Raw genomic sequence first — 18280 nt, 5'->3', positions numbered from 1 at the left:
GATCCATTGCCAGCTGATATGCTGTTAGCTGGTGGTGGTCAAATGCTTCCTGAAGTTCTGAACCAGGCATTCTGAGTCATATGGCTTTTATTCCTGAAAGAATTACAACCTTTAATGAATTTTAAGCTCAATGTAACCAGAATTTTAGATGGTAAACTCATACCAGCTAAATAATCTATTTTGTATAATATTCAGGCTAAACAGCTTTACATTTAGGCTTGGAACAACTGAGCAACAACTCTTCCATTAAATGTTTTTTTTCTTTTTATTATAGAAGAGAATTGTTATCTGTTGAGAACAAAGTAAACTTTGATATTGATCTGATGAGTATATAATAAGAATGGGGGTTTAAGAAGGACATGTTTTCCAAAGCTTAGGGCCAGGAACCCACTGTAAGATAGGAAACACAAAGAATAAAAATAGAGGCAAACATGTAAAATATATTTTAGTGATCAAGCTGTCATCTGTTTGCTTTATTCTCAGTGTTTCTTTACTATTAGATAAAGGTGATTTATGCTTACCTCGCTGGAGTCTTCCTGCTGGTTGATGACCGTTAGCGCGTCTTCAGAAGCTTGTCTCTTCGCTTCAGCGAGCGCCCTCTCCATTTTGGACCGCTCTGCAGAAATCATCTCGTGAGCTTTCCTCTCTGCGTCTGACACTGCCTTCTGCAGCTCCGACATGGCTTGCCGCTTTACCTCGTTCACCGCCTCTTCTGAGGAACACAGATAAAAGAAAATGATTTTAATGATTAAAGGGTGAATCTCATTGTCTCTACCCTGACAGCTTTAAACCTTTGAACCTCTGTCTTCCAGCTTGACCCCACCTGCTAGTGGATCACAGACTTCAAAACAGACAAAAAGCTGCAGGTGAAGCAGAAAAACAAAAAGTCTCTAATTCCAGTAGCCTGTGTCCTTTCCCCTCTGCTTACCTCCCTGTACACCTAAAATCTATAACTCCAGTCACCAGTCCATCAAACTCCTGAAGTTTGCAAATTACACATCCCTCACTGACCTCATCTCTGCCTGTGTGAATCTTCCTTCTCTTCACCTCCAGAACCCTGATGCAACAGGAAAGATTGCAACTGACCCCCCTCACCCTTGATACCAACTGTTTCAGACGTTTCCTATGGAAGGAGGCTGTGGTCCATCAGGACCAACATCCACAACCAAAAAAACATTTTCTTCCTGTCTGCAGCTGGAATCATTAAACAGGCCTGGCTGCCCCACTGACACTTTCCATTGCAAATTGTACAAAGATCGCAGCACTTGTAAATAGCATTAGATTTAGATTAATATTTTTGTTATTTACAGTATATGGTGCTATTCCTCTGCAAAAACCTTTGCTATTTTTCTCTATTCTCAGATAAGTTTTATGCAACTTCCATTTGTTTTATTCCATATTATACAGATTTCCAAATATATTTAGGCCAGGTGTATCTTCATCTATGTGTACCATCTTAAGAAAATTAATCAAACATCTAAAACGCTACCTGGGAATGCAGCTTTTTTTATTATTATTCTAAACGCAATGCTATTGGCAAGACAAGTAAAATTAAGATATGAAACAATTTAAGAGGAGTTTGTAAGAGAGTGAGAATAAATGACTTCCCTGCTGTTGGCATGCAAGACGGCAGGACTTTTTCCACAGGAGCGTTTTACCAGTTCTGAATGAGTATTCATGACCACGACCTTATTCACAATTTGCTAAAATGCAACTTCAAAGTTCTTTGTATTTTCTTGTTATTTTGTATGACAAAGCAACATCTCATGCAATTGTTTTCTAAATATTTTCTTTAAATTCTGTAAATGGTAGCAAGCATTTGACTTAATCCACCCCAAGCAAGTACTTTAGAAAATCAACATTAATAAAATCACAGCTGTAGAATTTTCCCTTGTATGTCACCTCCAGCTTTACACATCTAGAGACTGAATCTTTGTGACCTCAGCAACTGTTTTTGGGTCTGACTTGGCCATTCTAACACACCAGTGCACCTTAATCTGGACCACTGCATTGTAGCGTTGATTGTGTGTTCACTGTTGTCCTGCTGGAAGTCTATACAGGGTTCAGAAGCTTTGTTTACATGCACAAAAATCCTTGATCGGATTGAAATATGTTTTGGGATTAAAAGATACCACCAATTCTTATATCATTTATATTTTCTAAAAATCAAATAATCCATCTATGTTGTATGTTTACTGGCACCAGACCTGAACCAGAATGGAATGTGTTGCACCTTTTAGCTGCTTTGATTGATGCTGTCCTTACACTACAATTAAAAGTTGGACACTTTCTGCTTTCGTTCAGTTCAGATAGGAAGTGCAAAAAAAACTAAAAAAATATATATATATATATAACCACACAAAACTGTACACATGTATGTTTACCCATGAACAAGGTTGCCAAATTTCTGCTCCTCACTAGTTAAGTGCTTATTGTGATTGCCACATTCCTATTTTTATTCACACCTTCAAATAAAGCAATGCATTTGTAAAAATTAAATGTTAAATCTTATTCCTCCCCCAGATGTGCGAGGGAGACAGAGGGGCACACACACACAGAGACTCAAATAACAGTCATACAGAAAGCCTGCCAGGTGGGTTAGACCAACCAAGGAGGAGCTGAGGCTGATGCTCTTCTCCCGGCCGATCCCCATTTCCTCTGTCTGAGAGGGAGCTCATAAATATCTGTCACTTTTCCTCACCTATCCACTCAGTTGTTTCAAACTACTGTGCAGAGGAAATAAGCCAGTAGAGGATAGTTATCCATGCTTGACTCTTGTGCTCAGAAATGATTCACCCCTTAGAAGCCTTCTTTTACTTTCTCACACCTAAATATCTCAGAACAGCAAACCAATTTCAATATCAAACGAGGACAAATCAAAGATAACATTATTTATTAACTGACAAGCCAGGCCCTATAAAAGGTAGGGGGCAAATATTTTCTTCAATGAGCTTAATTAAAATAAAAAACCTTGATTCTCCAAATCCTGTTAACACTAAATTACCCTAGCCAGAGCTTTCGCTCACTCTGTCATCCCGTCTCTACCTTTACGCTTCATTTCCTCTTTTGATACCCCTTTCCCTCTTTTCTCCCTCTTGCAAACACTATATGCATTATTCCAAGCCTCTCAATTATCTGCCTTAATGCATGCACCACTAAGATTAGTTTGCAAATTTAATTAATTCTTATCAAGAAGACTGCATAGCAGATGCTGGGGCAATTAGCACTTAATGGAAAACACGAGGGCAGCAATATTAACGTTTTAATTCCGCAGAGATTTGGCAAGTCCCTAAGACGTGTTATTACTGGCTGCTTTTACGCACTTCAGATCTTAGATCTCAACCCCAGCCAGACCAAAGAATATGTGTCTGGTTTTTTAATTAAAGCAACAACAACAAAAAAAACTACCTGACTGCAGAGCTGAAGGTGACACATGTGCACACAAAGACCAAGGGGTGAGATGCTGTGAGTAAGATACGCTACTCACCCTGCTTGCTTTGTAGGTGCTTTAGAGCTGGGGAAAGCGGCATGCTTGTAGTACCTGTATGAAAAACAACTGCAATTAAAAGAGCTTTTCCTGCTGGTGAAAATGCAGCACAGTATTTTTGTCGACAGCAGCAGCATCTTTTCGTCCGCAGGGTATTGGAGTATGAGTGCAATATAATAGTACTGGGAGCCAAGACTGAGCCGGATAACTCCTGGGAGTGGCTCTGTGTATCACATGGTAAGCAAGGAGCCCAAGCAGAGCAAAAAGTCTAGTTTTTTTTTTTTCTGACAGAAGAGGTATTTGAGATCATATCTAAAAGTGAAGGAAATCAGGTGAGCTCCACCCCGTGCGGCACTGCTGCGACTAAACAAGGTCCTGGTGTCTGCATTTTCACTGCAGCTTTAACTGCAGTGGCCTTTCATATTGGTGACAAATGGAGAGCGTTTAGTCTAAACCACACAGAGAGCCTCCTAGCCGACAGTCTCATGGAGCTACGGCCATAAGGCCTCTGCTCTGTGTCAGAAGCAGTGAAGAGGGATGCTACGTGTTTTGTTAGCCCTTGGTTTGGGGAACAGTCACGAAGATAGTAGGACTGAGGGTGGTCCAATCTTACCTGCTTTTCTCCAAATTTCTTCAGGCAAGTATCCTGAGGAAGGCCGGTGCAAGAAGTCTCTGTGGATCTCTGAAACACAAACGCATGCATCCAATCAGCAAAACAAACAACACTCTGAAATTGCATGAAAACGCATTCATCCAATTCTATTTTGCTGATGTGTATGGAAGAAAAACAAATCAGGTGCAGAAACATTTGGAAATATACTTGTATCCCTCCTCAATATTTGGAAACAAGCATTCAGGTTTTTCTTTTTTGATCATGTCAAGTACAGGATGCATATACAGGGATTAAAAATCAATTCCAGCTTTAAACCTGAATGAGGATGCTGTTAACACGAGAGTGCAATCAGTTAAAAATCCGGCATGCTGCAGGTGGATTTGTATTGCCTCACAGTGGGAGCTCTAATTTGCAAATCTGCTGGAAAATATGATCCTCTAACTGAGTTTTTGAGTCTGAATTGGCATATTAGGGGTTTTGAGTGTCTCCAATGAGCCCTACCTTGCTATGAGTGTTTTGCTTTGCCAAACATACCCTGAGTGTGTTTGTCTACCTGTATGTCTGCCTGTCTGCCTTTCAGCAGCCGAGGAAGTTCCTATGGGCAGTGACTCGCTGCTGCTAGCTGTGTTGGAGGAGGAGTTGTGGTGAGGAGTAGGAGGAGGAAGAGTAGTAGGAGGAGGAAGGCAGTGCTGTCCGTTGCTCCCACCTTTTTTCATCTCCTCTACGTCGCTGTAGCGGCGGATCCAGTGATTCATTTCCTCGCGGTCGGCCTCTTGGCAACGGCGCAGCACGGTCAGGGAGCGCCGTGTCTTCTCTACCATGTCCATGATGCAATTGAGAAGCTGAAAAGGCAAAAAATTGAAACGTCAGTTGGAAAATGTAATCCCCATTCTTTTAGAAGCATGTGCTTGCCCAAATCTTACAGTAAAAACACAAGAAAAAAAAATCAAATAATCTGAACAAATGACTGGGTCTCCACTAATTCAAGAGAACATAGACCCTTAGAGTAAAGCGACACCAAGCTTAAGACCAAATCAACAATCACGTAGATTGAAATACAAAGAAAACTTGAGTTTAAGAAGTTTTCAAAGTAAAAAAGCACCACAACAACATTTAAACTTGGTTAAGCAGAGCACATCTTAATCCAACTCTAAAAAACATGCCCTCTATCAAGCGGATAGCTTGTGTGGTTTGCTCTATCTACTCTATTGAATGAAAGTGTCCCTTTCGGTGAATTTCCGTGTCTGGAAGCATCACCACAATAAAATTATAACAGTTGGACTGTGGATGAGAAGCACGAGCCGATTCCTTCCCCCACTATGCTCTGTTGCTCGCCAACTCAACAGATTTCCTGTGGGTTTTTTCCCCCCTCTGCTGAAAACTGTGTCACTTTTTTGTAGAGTGCCCCTTTTTTTCCAGACTCAGCAAGGTCTGCTAAATAGGTTTAGCATAGTTGACATTCAGTCCATCTTATTAACCCCCACCCCCTCTAGTCTAATCCTTTTTTTCCTCTGCCTCACGAACACCTCCCTCCCCTCTGAATTGGCTATATTTATTTCAGTAAAGTGTTTCTAATTTGGCAGGGGTCCAGGCCTGGCCGGTTCCCTCCCCGGCTGCAGCTCTTGTCTCAGCTGCTCTACCCAGCTGGAGCGGCTCTCCGCTGGGTCCTCAGCTCCACCTGGGGCTCTGTTTCTAACTAACAGAGTATGTGTGTGGGTTTCTAATGTTCACAGCTTTCTTTTTTTGGAGTGTGGTGGTGGGAAATCTGGAGAGGTGTCCGTCAGTTGTTAATTCATTGCACTGACTACTACCTCCGTCAACTTCTAACTCAGGTGGGATGAGGGCAGCCCTCTCTTCTGACCCTTCTCTTCTCTCTTCTGTTGACGTCATCTGCTTATCATCCTTGGTTTTACAGCTAACTTACATCTTAAGCTGACTCCTCTGCTTTCCCTGCAGGTTTAGTGTCAATAAAAATGCAGAGGATGGTTGGGAGTAAGCACACTCATACATACATTATCAAGATGTTTCCATTCTTCTGCCCATTCTCGGTCTGTAAGACGGTGATCAATCACCTCCTCCTGGCGAGCTCCATGCACAGCTGCAAAAAGGAACAAATGCAACATCTCTATCATCTGCTGTTGCTGTTCAATAGTTGCTATTCCCTACTCTTAACTACAGCTGCGATAACAGATTTTAAAACATGGAGACTGTATTTCATTGAAATAATGCAATTCTGAATCTGTTGATCCATTACACTTCAATTGATGTTTGTTATGTCTTATTTCTTCACTCTGTTCATTTAGAAGATTAATCGTTAGAATGAAAAAAGGATAAGCTGAACTGACCGAAAGCCTACAAAGAATATATATGATATGGTCAAGAACAAGAGGAGAGAGGTGATCTAAAAGCAAAGCCAAATTTTTACACTAACACACCACAATGATACTATAACTCAAGAAAGAGCTTAAGAATTATTGTACATTATTAAACATTTCAGCAGGAGGATCTCTTTGATTTGAGAATAATTCTCTCTAATAATAAAATGAACATAAAACTAATAACATATATCACTTTGTGTGTACTTAGTATATATGACATAAGTGTCACTTCTTGAATTGAATTACTAAAATAAATAAGTGATTAAAAAGTACATCACTATATGTTTCAGATCCTGTTAGCTGTTGAGATTCAATGAACGATAAAACAGTGCGTTCTTCATAATACATGCATGCTGGTGCAAACTGTGTTGTAATCCTGAGGTGTTTTAATGCCAAACTGGTTAATAGATCAGAGTCATTGGGCAAAACACTGCAGAAAATATTTCTTTTATTGATTCTAGATGGGATGTTACAAGAAAAACAGTCTAAAACCAAATTTCTTTTTTCCCCTCACGGTTTTACTTCATCCACGTGTTTAAAAAAAAATGAAACGATGCTAAAAAAGAATTCAGATCTGTCCCCTATAGAAAAGCAGATGGTTGCCACAGTTGGTCAAATAGGCATGGTTGCAGTCTTTATATAGATGCATTGCCAAATGGATCACACACATGCCAAACAACTGGTCTTTCTCTTATTCCTTCACTTCTCAGTCCCTAATTGGAAACCAGCAAATCCTTAAAGCAATTAAAATCTTCTACCTGTCTGCCGGTGCCTGTCTCTAGAGTCCCGGTGTTCACTGTGTCTGAAGGCGTCCCTGTACTGGTGCGCCAGGGCCATGTCTTCTAGCCGGTAGTGCTGGGGTCCCACTTGAGGGTTGGACGGATGGGGCAGACCGTTGGGCGGGTGAGTTGGAAGGCCATTGGGAGGGGGGTGAGCTGGGAGTCCAGTGCTAGGGCTGAAACGTTGGCTGGGGCTGATGGTGCAGGGCCTCTTCGCCAGGTGCTCTGGGTGCAAGCCATCTCTGTCGGAGCTGTCTTTGGTCCTAAATGGGTAGATGCAGACAAAAGCTAAATATTGCACCCTGATTCAACAAAGATTGTATAACAATACCAGACCATAATGAATTCCCTTTAAATATGAGAAACAAAAACAGTTATATGTGTGAAACAGTTTAGGTAAACAAACTTTCCTGTTGGAGAAGCTAAAACGAGGAACACAAACATGTTTTCTTTTAAGTCAGAGAACTCCCATATGGTGTCCACCAGCACACACACACACACAAACAGACAAAGCTGCTTGTTGTTCAGTTACAGTACAGCACTGCTTCTCTAAAGCTTTTTGCACAGCTGTACACCATATGTATCTAACAGAGCCAAGTCCAACTGTACACCCAACATCCCAGGCTCTTAATCTAAATATCCCCTTTGCCTACTCTTAGATCGCAAATATCCCTCCCCCTCGCCCTGCAGTCAGGCTTAAGGGGCAATGGGGGTTGAGGGCTGCGTATTTAACAGATGTTTGGTCACACTCGTATATGTCTGTATGCTTAAAGCGAGTGTATGCCTTTGAGCCATCTGGTCAGTCTAAATGGGAGTGTTGCTATTAATCTGTTTAGCAGGATGGCTACAGCTTGGCATTCAGATGAAAAATCACCCTTTAACATAACGGGAACAAAACGTGATAAAAAAAAATGTGGCTGCCTGCATGCAGATGAAGTTTCATGCATGTGTGCGCGCTGAGCTCATGCATGTATTTGGCTTTGGTCGCCGACGAATGAGTGGAACAGCTGGAAAAAAGTTGGCTCTGTTCCCTTCCTCCTCCTACTCTCGTTCAGTTCTGCATGCTGTACATAAGCCAGAGGTTGGGAGGCGGAGGTGTGCAGATTACAGGAGGATTTTACATTCAGCTTTCAACCTCTGGTTGTGATTGATCCAAAACTGCCAGACACTGACTTCCCAACACCCTCACACAGCACGTCACCACCTGGACACATCTTTGACATATGGACAGCTGCTGGGGGGATAAAAGATAGGGCCAGCAGGGAGAGGCAGAGGACTAAAAACAGTACTGTTTCAGTCTTTTATTTTCTCAAGTTTAACACAACTTTATATTTACTTCCTGTTTTTTTTTTAAGCTTTTTCTCTGTTTTTCCTCTTTTAATAATCTGTATTCATCTTCCTCCTCCCCAGACGGTTGGCAAAACCAAGCTGGCATTGGGAGTATTTATCTCTCATTTTGAAATGCAGACCAAAAAACACCAACTTAATTCAAGACAGCACATTAAAACCTCTAATGTCTCACCTATCAGGAGTCCTTCTCTTGCCGTGCTCATTCATCTCCAGCATGATCTCAGAGGAGTCAAGGGGAGAGCTGGCGTTGGCGTCCAGGAGTAGCTGCTCGTGCTGAGCCAGATACTGAGCTGGAGTCTGTTTGGCCAGCCTGGCACAGTGCAGCAACTCTCTCTGCAGCAGAGGCAGGTTCGCCTTCATTGGTTCAAAGAGGAAAGAGAAACATCTTTGCTTAGGATTTATGTAAGTTACTGCAGGAAGGATGTAGATTTAATCAAGTTACATTTAAAGGAGTTAAGTGGACCAGAGGAAAAAATAAGACCTTTGGTGGAACTTTGGGTGAAGGGGGAAATAATGCCAGGTTAAATTCAGGGAAAAAAGGAGAGAGAGAGTGATAGATGAAGAGACAGAATGAGATAAGACAGGTCCCTTGACACATTCCTCCACGTGTGCCTCGCTCTCTTTGGGGTGTGCTGTTGTGTGTGTTGTCCCTCCATGTGGGGGGAGGGCAGGTTACGTGTGAACGTGTCTGTAACAGTGCTGTCAAACAGTCCTCTCAGACCTGTCAGCTTGATATAACACAGCCATGGCTGCAACGTCCCAGATGTGAGGGATCATCGCACGGCAGGAGGTCCGACGCTTTCACACACTCTTTCACACCTACTTTTTTTAAAGATGTATTTACATCCTTCCAGTGATGTTTACAAGCGGTGTCTTTCTTATATGGGTTCACTGCTTACATACAAGTTTTAATTAAGTCATTGCTTTACTTTTTGGGAAGAGCTGAATGGGACCCCACACGCTAAAGTTCAACAGGTTTCATATGAACAGAAGTGAAAGACAACTGAATATGAGACAGATAGTTTAACTAGGGTGTATAAAATGGCTTTAGAGCTGGCAGAGAAACCCGTGGGAATTTTGCAGCTCCTCTGTCTGGGCAGCAACATTCAAATGTTTGCTTGACATGAATGCTGAAGACTAAAATTTTAATGGCAGAGAAAAAATAAACAGAGAGATGCTGATACAGTAAATTGCCTATTTTTTTTTAGATACACAGGTTGACATGCAGTTCTCATGACAGTGAGTCAACAAGTCAATGCATCAGACTTGGTTCAAACTGAGCATCAGAATAGGGAAAAAAATGGACTAAGATTATTTGAATGTTTTAATGAGTTCTATAGTGCAAAATGGTCACGTCTTTGTATTTCAAAAAATGCTGATCTACGAGGATTTTTTCTTGATTTAAAGACATGATCTACCAAGGTCTGTAGATCTAATCTACTAAAGGATAACTTTCATTAAATAAAGAAGAGTAAGAAATTAATTAAATGTGTTTTCAATAAACGTTTTAATTAAATAATGTTCTGTGACCAAGGTCAGATGGATTATCATTATATTAATAAGACAACAAAGTAAAAAAAATGGTTTGGGTTTTGCTGTTTTATCACCTTACATTTCCACCGATTTTGCATCCATGGTAGTTTAAACCACCTGTATCTGAAATCACTACATGCTAAAAAAAATTGCTGAGTCGTTGCTTGATGACAGTTATTGCTTAGACATGAAAATAGAGACAAAGCAAAGAACTGTTCAAAGCTTTGGTTAAAAATTTCAAGCAAAACTGTTGATGCTCTTATTAAAACCGGGTGAAAACATGTGCTCCCCTTTTGCTGCTGCTGTTTGCTGTTAGTTCCTCTTTCAGATTTTTAAATCTGATTCAGATACAATTACAGAAGACCCACCCAGCTTCATTAAACCACAGCTAGCGCTTAAGACACTTGATAAAAAAAAGAAAAAGATTTGATTCATTTTTACCTTTAGGAAAGGAATGACAAAAGGCCTCAGCGGGAAGTTAGTAGCCTCGTGAAGTTTGGAGTGGAACTCTTCAATGGTGAGAGTGGAGTTCTGTTTAAAACAACAGGAAGTGACAAAGACAAAACAGAAGTGGTATAAAACTGAACCTTCTTTAAAAAAAAAATGTCCACAACATGTTTACTGACAGTCACCATGATACTCAAAGCAATAAAGGAGCATTAGGCTGCAATGAACAGATGGTCCCATAACCTACCACCAGTCCTAACACAAGGCTGCGCACTCGCTCCCCAATCTCAGGGGATATGTCGTTGCCGAACTGCTGCAGCGTGGTCAAGAAGCGCTTTAGTTTGCAGAGCTGTCGAGCACCACAAGCCGGCGGAAGCTGTTGGTTGGACAAGGAGGCCGTCGAGGACATGGCTGGCCCATTACTGAAGCCATTTGGAGTCGAAGGAGCACCGTTTAGCGAGGTAGGAGAGTAGCTGCTCCCATTCAGCACTGCAGCAGAACACAGACGGGGAGCATTAGAGTTTCCTGTATGGGGAGTCTGATAGATCTGATGACAGCTGTAGCAATTAAATTAGTCTTATAGGCAGATGCATGATGTTTGATGCTTAACACAACAGCAGGGATGCAATTTTCTACTGTGCTACTATGCTGCTTGTGTACTTGCAGGAACTTCAGCTGTCTCACAAGTGCTACCATTTGACCCCCTGCAGCCTTTCCATCGGCCCCTCTGTTGGCCTGTATTCCACCCTGCTCCTCACTCACTCACTCACTAACTCAGTAGGACGCAGCTATAAGAGGAACTTGTTAAAGAGATGCCAAAAATAGCGCAGTGGGCTGTGTTACTTTTATACCAGTAGCAGGTGTGTTACTAAATCAGGTTCTGCACATGTCCACCAGCTGAGAGTAGATTTGCAGCCCTGGGTTTGGAATAGTCACAGTATTCGTACACATATATGATCACACACATTCACTCCTTAGTGCCTGCCCATACAAACCCGTAAATACCCCAAGAGCAAACACACACTCCAGCTTGACCTCTTCCCCTTACGCTGCTCTTCAATCCGTCACAATTTTTATCTGCATTTATATGCATATGGGATTATATGATGACTGTATGGCACATGCTGTTGGTTCTTCTATAACATGTCATGTAACTATGATTAAACCATAAGTCATGTCACAGCAGCAGCATGCCTAGCATCATTTCATGTCTCCTGCAGCATCTCTTTGCCTCATCTGGTCCTAGTTCTGGAAGAGGCAAAGATTCTTTAACCTTCAGCTGTTCCCTGTTCTTGTGGTTCTTCTCAGGCATGCTTGCTGCTCTAATCCATGGGTCGAAGTCCTGAAAGCATATGGACTAACCCATGTGATTCCAGCACTTGTGTTCTGGTTTTAGATGAGGAAGAGCCGCAAGGAGAGAGCTACGCTGTTGACCGCCACCCACGACAGGTGAAACAACAAGGCCTGGCGTTACTATATAGGGAAGAAAGAACGCCTGATATCCCCTGCACCAACTCGCTGCCTGACAAACAATGCACACACACATACACTCACACACTCTTTTCCTCCCAGCAAGATTACTGTTCACACCAAAAGATACACAAATGCAACAAGAGACACACCTGATACACAAGTGACCAAGACACTTGCTCACTAGAGAAATAGCCAGGATTCCTTTCACTCTATGTAAACCAGAACCATCAAATCAAACACAATGAAAAGCAAAAGAGTCTATTATAGATACCATCTGACACGCAGCAGTCTCATGTTTAGGCTTAATGAATAGTTATAATTCTGGTAGGTAAAATAATTCAAGAAATAATAATAATAAATGGGCAAAGACTAGGCAAAAACAAAAGCAACCTAAGGACAGTGTTGTAAAACACCCTGCAAAATGGGATAAAGGTCAGCATAAGAAAATACATGATACAAACAAGCCACCTCAACTAATCCATGAAACAGAGAAGCAGGGAGGCATAAGAAACTCTCAAAAACCTGAAAGAAATGTTTAATGCTAAGAAAACAAAAACTAAACCACTTATAGCAGAAATTCAAAAAATACCCTTCTTCATTTCATTTCATCCACTACATTTCCCTATATAAGTAATTACATAACTCCCTATATAGGTAAGTGACTCAATGTCCATTTAATATGTTGTGAAGAATGTCAGCTCAATTAAATTTCCCGAAAAACAGTCAAAAAAAAAGCAAAAATACAAAATAGTTGAAAAGACAATTTGGGTTATTGGTGAAATATCTGTGTGAATTCTTAGTCATGCAACCACAAAACAGACTTTAATTGGAAGGCAGCTGGACTTTCGTCCAGTTTTTCTAAAGACGTTTAGACACCTATGATGGAGCCTTTGTAAATGTAAAGACCCCTGGATAGGTGTTGAAAAGTCTTTAAGAAAATGAAGTGAAAGTCTAGTTATTGGTTAAATATTATTTTAGGGGATGTCCGGATCCAATATCACATATCGGTCCGATATTAACCAAAAAACGAATAGCGTATTTTATCAGCCGGCATCTAAAACACCCAGTATTTTAGTGCTGATAGAAACACTACCTCTAAAAGTTTCTTTAACTCATCGGTTAATATAACATGGCTCAATTGTTTTCATACATTTTGTTGGTAACTTTTGTTCCCTGTTTTATTAATATTACTTCATACAGCCTTTTCTAACATTCTACATGATGAATTAAGTAATAAAAGCTTGCATAACTCGTGCTAATAACGTATCGGGTCACTAGTGTTATCAGCCTGTTCTCAAAGCTGCAATATCAGTATCGTATCGAAAATGAAAAAGTTGTATCAGGACATTACTAATCATTTGTCATCTCCTGCGACTGCTGTGTCATTTGGAGGTTGAGTGAAAGTTCAGTAAACAGTATACTGCAATTAAACCTATTCAAAATACTGTAACTGTTGATTTTGTACATTTTATAACTTAAAGTGTATTTTGAAATGTTGATTTCATCAAAAAAAATTATTGTGTAATTATTCTATGTTATATGTTTTATTTATTCTTTGGAACATCAGAATTGGCATTTGGCTTAATATTTTGTTCAAATTTTTCATCTGTTTTTTAAATTTCTGATGTCATATTTTGCTTTCTATAAACAACTTGATCACTGATATGAAACGTCTTCGATTTTTTCCTCATGTCTGTCAACTTTAAAGGCCTACAGGAAGACATACAGTTCTTTTACACTGCATGTAAAAGAACTGTGGGTTAAACAAGGTCCAGCCAAAACATTTTAAGAACCTGTATAGCTTCACAAAAGGAGTCTTACTTGATTTACTGGTGGTTGGTGTGAAAGAGGCGTTTCGACTTGTTGCTTGGCTCACAGCCGGGGGTGGAGGAGGCATGGTAGGTGGGGTGGACCTGGGCTGGGTTTTCACATCCGCAGGTGAATCTGGCATTGTTCCACTCTTCAGCACCCTGCTACCTGCCATTTTGAAAAAAAAATAAATAAATAAAATAAAATCTAAACAGGTTCCAAATGAAGCTCCTGTTTTAAAAATCCCCAAAAAACGCCAAGAGGAGACCTTGGATTAAAGAGGCAAGCACTAACATTTCCACCCTGTTTCCTTAAACCGAAAAGCCTCATATATTAAGCTAAGAAAGATCAATACGAAAAGTGAGAATGGATCCAAACTCCAAACTATTGTCTTTGTTCCTGGAGATTCAAGAGACCTACAATAACACCTGCTCTCCCTCTCAGCTGCTGCTAACTGAGATCACCGCTCCTCACTTCCCCCCTCTTCCCTCATGGTCTCTCCTTCACACATAGACAACCCATGTAGCAATGACATCCCAATCAGTGCACACACCAACCCTACCCCCTCCTACTCTAACCTCCAACCCCCAGACACACACACACACACACACACACATGTTCACATATCACACACTTCTCCGCCTGTCCCTTCTCGTTCCCCTGCCTAGACAGCCGGCTTGACAGCCAGTGACAAGTGCAGCTGGATCTGCTGCTGTCCATCACTGAGACTGGCTTTCAGCGGAGCTCCGTCCTGCTACCAGAGTCTTCTCTGTCCCCTGCCAGACAGGCTGCCAGGACCAAACAAGGCAAGGCCAAGCTTTGTAGCTTAACAACAGAGGATGGTGCAATAAACTCAACACAATGTGGATGTACTGTACATCAGCAAGTTTAAGGATGTGATCCGTAGTTCAATTAAAATTCTGGCCAAAAATATGAAACCGTATACACAAACTTAAAATCTATCTGCATCTATCTATGGAGCCTTGACTCGATGTTTGTGTCCGCCTGTCGGTGCAGCTGCTGGAACCAGATCCTCGTGCAATGCAAACCTGAGTACAGAGTGTGATGACTTTTTCGGCGCTTTGAGGAGATTACTTTTAAGGACAGGAAACAGCCAATAACCGCGTTCCATAGAGTGAAAGAATAATAAGAGCAAAATCAATCGATCTAGGATAATCTATCGAGTATCCACTAGATATATCAGAACACATGGGAGGGTTGTTGTTTTTTTTTTTTTTTTTACAATAATTGCATCGTAATTTTCCTAAATGAATATGAAGAAATATAAAAACTTCAGCTAGAAAGCCATTATTCTAACTTATAAAAACAGATGTGAGCACAGAGTAGACTTAATGGTCCATGTGATGATTCTTCTGCTGAGACACTTTGAGCGAAAGCAAGAAATGTTCACTGCTATTTCTTTTTGCTCTCATTTACATTATTCCTCATTTTGGACCTACATACTTTGTGTGAATCACCCAACTGTCTTTGATGTCAATAAATAATAAAAACTCAAAATATGGTACTGATTGCCTATGCATGTGACAGAAGTAAGGTTTGTCCTTGTATCTATTATGAAACTAAAGGGCAAAAATTTCTTACTAAACCACCTGATGAAAAAAAAATGTGTATTGGTCACATCTAGAATCTAAAGGATAAAATCTTTTGTGTCTTTGGAAGCTTAGACATTTTATTACTTCTAATGGCTGCTCATGTTTTCCGATTTATTAATCATAGAAAGTCAAATATTAAATGATAATTTAATGAAAACATGTCAGTGACACGTATCAGTCAAACCAGAAAAAAAATGAACCAAAGAGTTTAGACACATTCACTCATTCTGTTTTTGTTTAATTTTTATGCTGAATTTGTTGAATAATCTCTGCAGTTCATATATTACCATTTCTTGTAAACAATAAAATAAAATGTTTTCCATTTTGTTTTTCTTTTTTTCCTTTTATGGAAACATAAAGTCATGAAAACTGCTTTTCCCCCCCTCGTTTTTCTGTCCATCACAAGAGAAAAAATGTTTTCAAAGAATCTATCCTTTAACCTTCTCAAAATGTTATAATCCTCATTCATCATAACACCATATTAAAAAACAAAACATCTGTCATCATTTTCCTCTTGGTGGCCTAAGAGATAATCTCTTGTACCTCTCTAAATAAAAAAAGAACCTTAATCCTGGCATCAATGCTGTTAAGGTAAACGATCTATAGCCCTGACCTTTATACCTAGTTTTAAACCCTGCCTATGCTGTGCTTTCAATGTACTCTCGTCATCAGCTATCATTAAATCACTATCGCATAATTTGTTTTTATTAAATGTCTTCAATGCCCCCTCCTTGTCAGTTAGCCTCAGTGCTTGCAGTAAGCCTATTTCTGAGAGCTGGCGAAGCAGCATTCAACAGCTGGTGTCTGTATTTAAAGAGCGTCACACTGGAGTATGTGGTACGAGGGCCATTGACACAGTGATCCTTAAGATCACGATTGGTGCTCGGCTGTTCGGTCCACGCCAGACGCTCGGAACATAAACATGCAAAACCGAGGCAGAAGAACGAGCAACAGCTATAAGTGGATGCAAATATTTTTTAAGCTGGCCTCCAAGGAGCTGGATGTACACCATTGATATATATATATATATTTTGGTTTGTTTACTGATTTACATATTGCATTATATTTGTATTTGAATCCTCCTGCTGTACTTCAGTGATCCAAAGCCAAACTTGATGGTGATGAGGAAAGGAAATGAAAGAAAAGGAAAGGAGAACTAGGATAAGGGGCTTGTCCTGTCTGCTCCCACCGTAGGCTGTAGGATTATAGACAGCTGTTTAATCTGACCAGCTCCAGAGACGGGACACTCACATGCACATCATGCTCTGGATTTTACTTTTAATACATTAGGAGGTCTGCTCAGTCTGAAACCCCATCTGTGGTTCCATTGTGCTTTGTGCTGAAGGATAAAACATTTACACCAAAAAGAGGAGATGAGATTCACCTGGAGATATCTACCTGGTTTAGGTCTAGGTTTTCTAACACGTATGTCTAAAAGCAGCCGCTTCAAAATCAGACTCTGCAAAATAGTTCTACTCAATTCTACTGCCATCTCTCCTAAATACTCCTGAATATTAGGCTGAAAATAAACCTGCTCGGTACAATTATTACCTACCTTGCTGCTTCTGCCTGTGCTTGTTTGTCTGTGTTTCTCAGACTCCGAGAGCAGCTGTATGTCTGTGCAGTTTGACGTAATCGGGGCTAAAAGATTGCTCACCAAAGAAGCAGTCTGCACTCTAAAAATGCTCTCTGTCTTCGGCTCTCCCCTTGTGCCATGATGTAACAAGATGAAAAGCAATTCCCTGCGAGAGGCACTAAACCACAGAGAGCACGCTGAACAACTGTGCACGCACAGTTTGTTGGATTATTTGAACTTTCTCAAGTCCTTCTGCTGTTTTGTAAACGATTTAAAGACAGGCTCTTGTTGGAGCCCGCTAAAAGTAAATATGTGTTCAAGTCATTTCACATTAGATGGTCATTCTTATACTGGGTATAATCTAGTCCTACATCTGCTTGTATATGTGTGCATTGCATACATGTGTGTATGCACATATGCATCTCCACTGGATATACAGCTGCAGCTTATTAGCCCTGGCTAACCACTGCAGAACAGTTCCCTTAAAACCCCCTCATCTATTCAATCTCTTGTACTCCATAGAGACTCAGTTGGTGACCACATACGCCTAAAACTCTCTGTCTCTCTCTCTCTGTCTCTCTCTCCATCTCTTGCTCCTGCCCTCCCACTGTAATTCCCCCAGTCTCCAGGAATGCTGTTGTTTTTAATTTCTCCCAGCTGCTCTGGCTGGCTGCCCAGCCGCCTGCCTTTCCACATCTGTTCCCTATCAGGCCGCTGTGGAGTCCACACAAACAGAGAATAAGCCCCCCCGCCACCCCCCTTAAGGCCTTTATATCAAAACATTTTGGAATTGTAAACCCATGCTTTGGACATGAGACTTATGGATGCAGTACCGCCCATCTTATATTACCAGCGTAAAATGACATTTTTAGGGGAAAAAACAAAAAAACAATACAGTTGGCACAGAACCAAAACACCATCTGACAGCTAAAAAGAGCAACAAAAAAAGCATGCTTTCTAGGTCTGCCAAGGAGCTCCTTGTTGTGAAGTGTTTAATCCAAGGAAACTTAGATTCCATAACAGGTAATATGGGAATGTGTTTGTAAAGTTTCCTATGTCAGTAAAGAAAGCTGATTTTACAGCAGCCTATGGTTTATCTTGTGCTGATTGGAGTTTAAAGTCTTTAAAGTGCTCAGTAATTACAGGGTGAGAGAAAGACCAGTGCATCAACAGGCTTTTAGAGGTTTGTCTAAGTAAGTTATTACATTTCATCTATTTCACT

General features: G+C 40.7%; 1 protein-coding gene across 9 annotated transcripts in view; it reads right to left on the bottom strand.

Moving 5' to 3' along the window:
• The window catches only part of cbfa2t3 (CBFA2/RUNX1 partner transcriptional co-repressor 3), a 41432-nt gene that overhangs the window by 4213 nt on the left and 18939 nt on the right, over positions 1-18280 (bottom strand). For 3 of the 9 annotated variants that reach the window (XM_038283918.1, XM_038283924.1, XM_038283925.1), the window contains exons 2-11: positions 13882-14037; positions 10835-11076; positions 10582-10671; positions 8780-8961; positions 7237-7520; positions 6113-6198; positions 4654-4942; positions 4101-4169; positions 3488-3541; positions 522-712 (exon numbers count right to left, since the gene is read on the bottom strand). In XM_038283918.1, the coding sequence (XP_038139846.1) occupies positions 522-712; positions 3488-3541; positions 4101-4169; positions 4654-4942; positions 6113-6198; positions 7237-7520; positions 8780-8961; positions 10582-10671; positions 10835-11076; positions 13882-14011 (1617 nt within the window). In that variant the 5' untranslated portion in view covers positions 14012-14037. Of the gene's footprint in view, positions 1-521; positions 713-3487; positions 3542-4100; positions 4170-4653; positions 4943-6112; positions 6199-7236; positions 7521-8779; positions 8962-10581; positions 10672-10834; positions 11077-13881; positions 14038-14289; positions 14380-18280 lie in introns of those variants that run through there. The other 6 variants (XM_038283920.1, XM_038283926.1, XM_038283922.1 and 3 more) reach the window with 6 other exon arrangements.

This window comes from Cyprinodon tularosa, unplaced genomic scaffold (genome assembly GCF_016077235.1).
Source record: "Cyprinodon tularosa strain WSP-4 unplaced genomic scaffold, ASM1607723v1 ctg197, whole genome shotgun sequence".
NCBI classification, from domain to species: Eukaryota; Metazoa; Chordata; class Actinopteri; order Cyprinodontiformes; family Cyprinodontidae; genus Cyprinodon; species Cyprinodon tularosa.
This window is presented reverse-complemented; position numbering and strand designations above follow the sequence as displayed.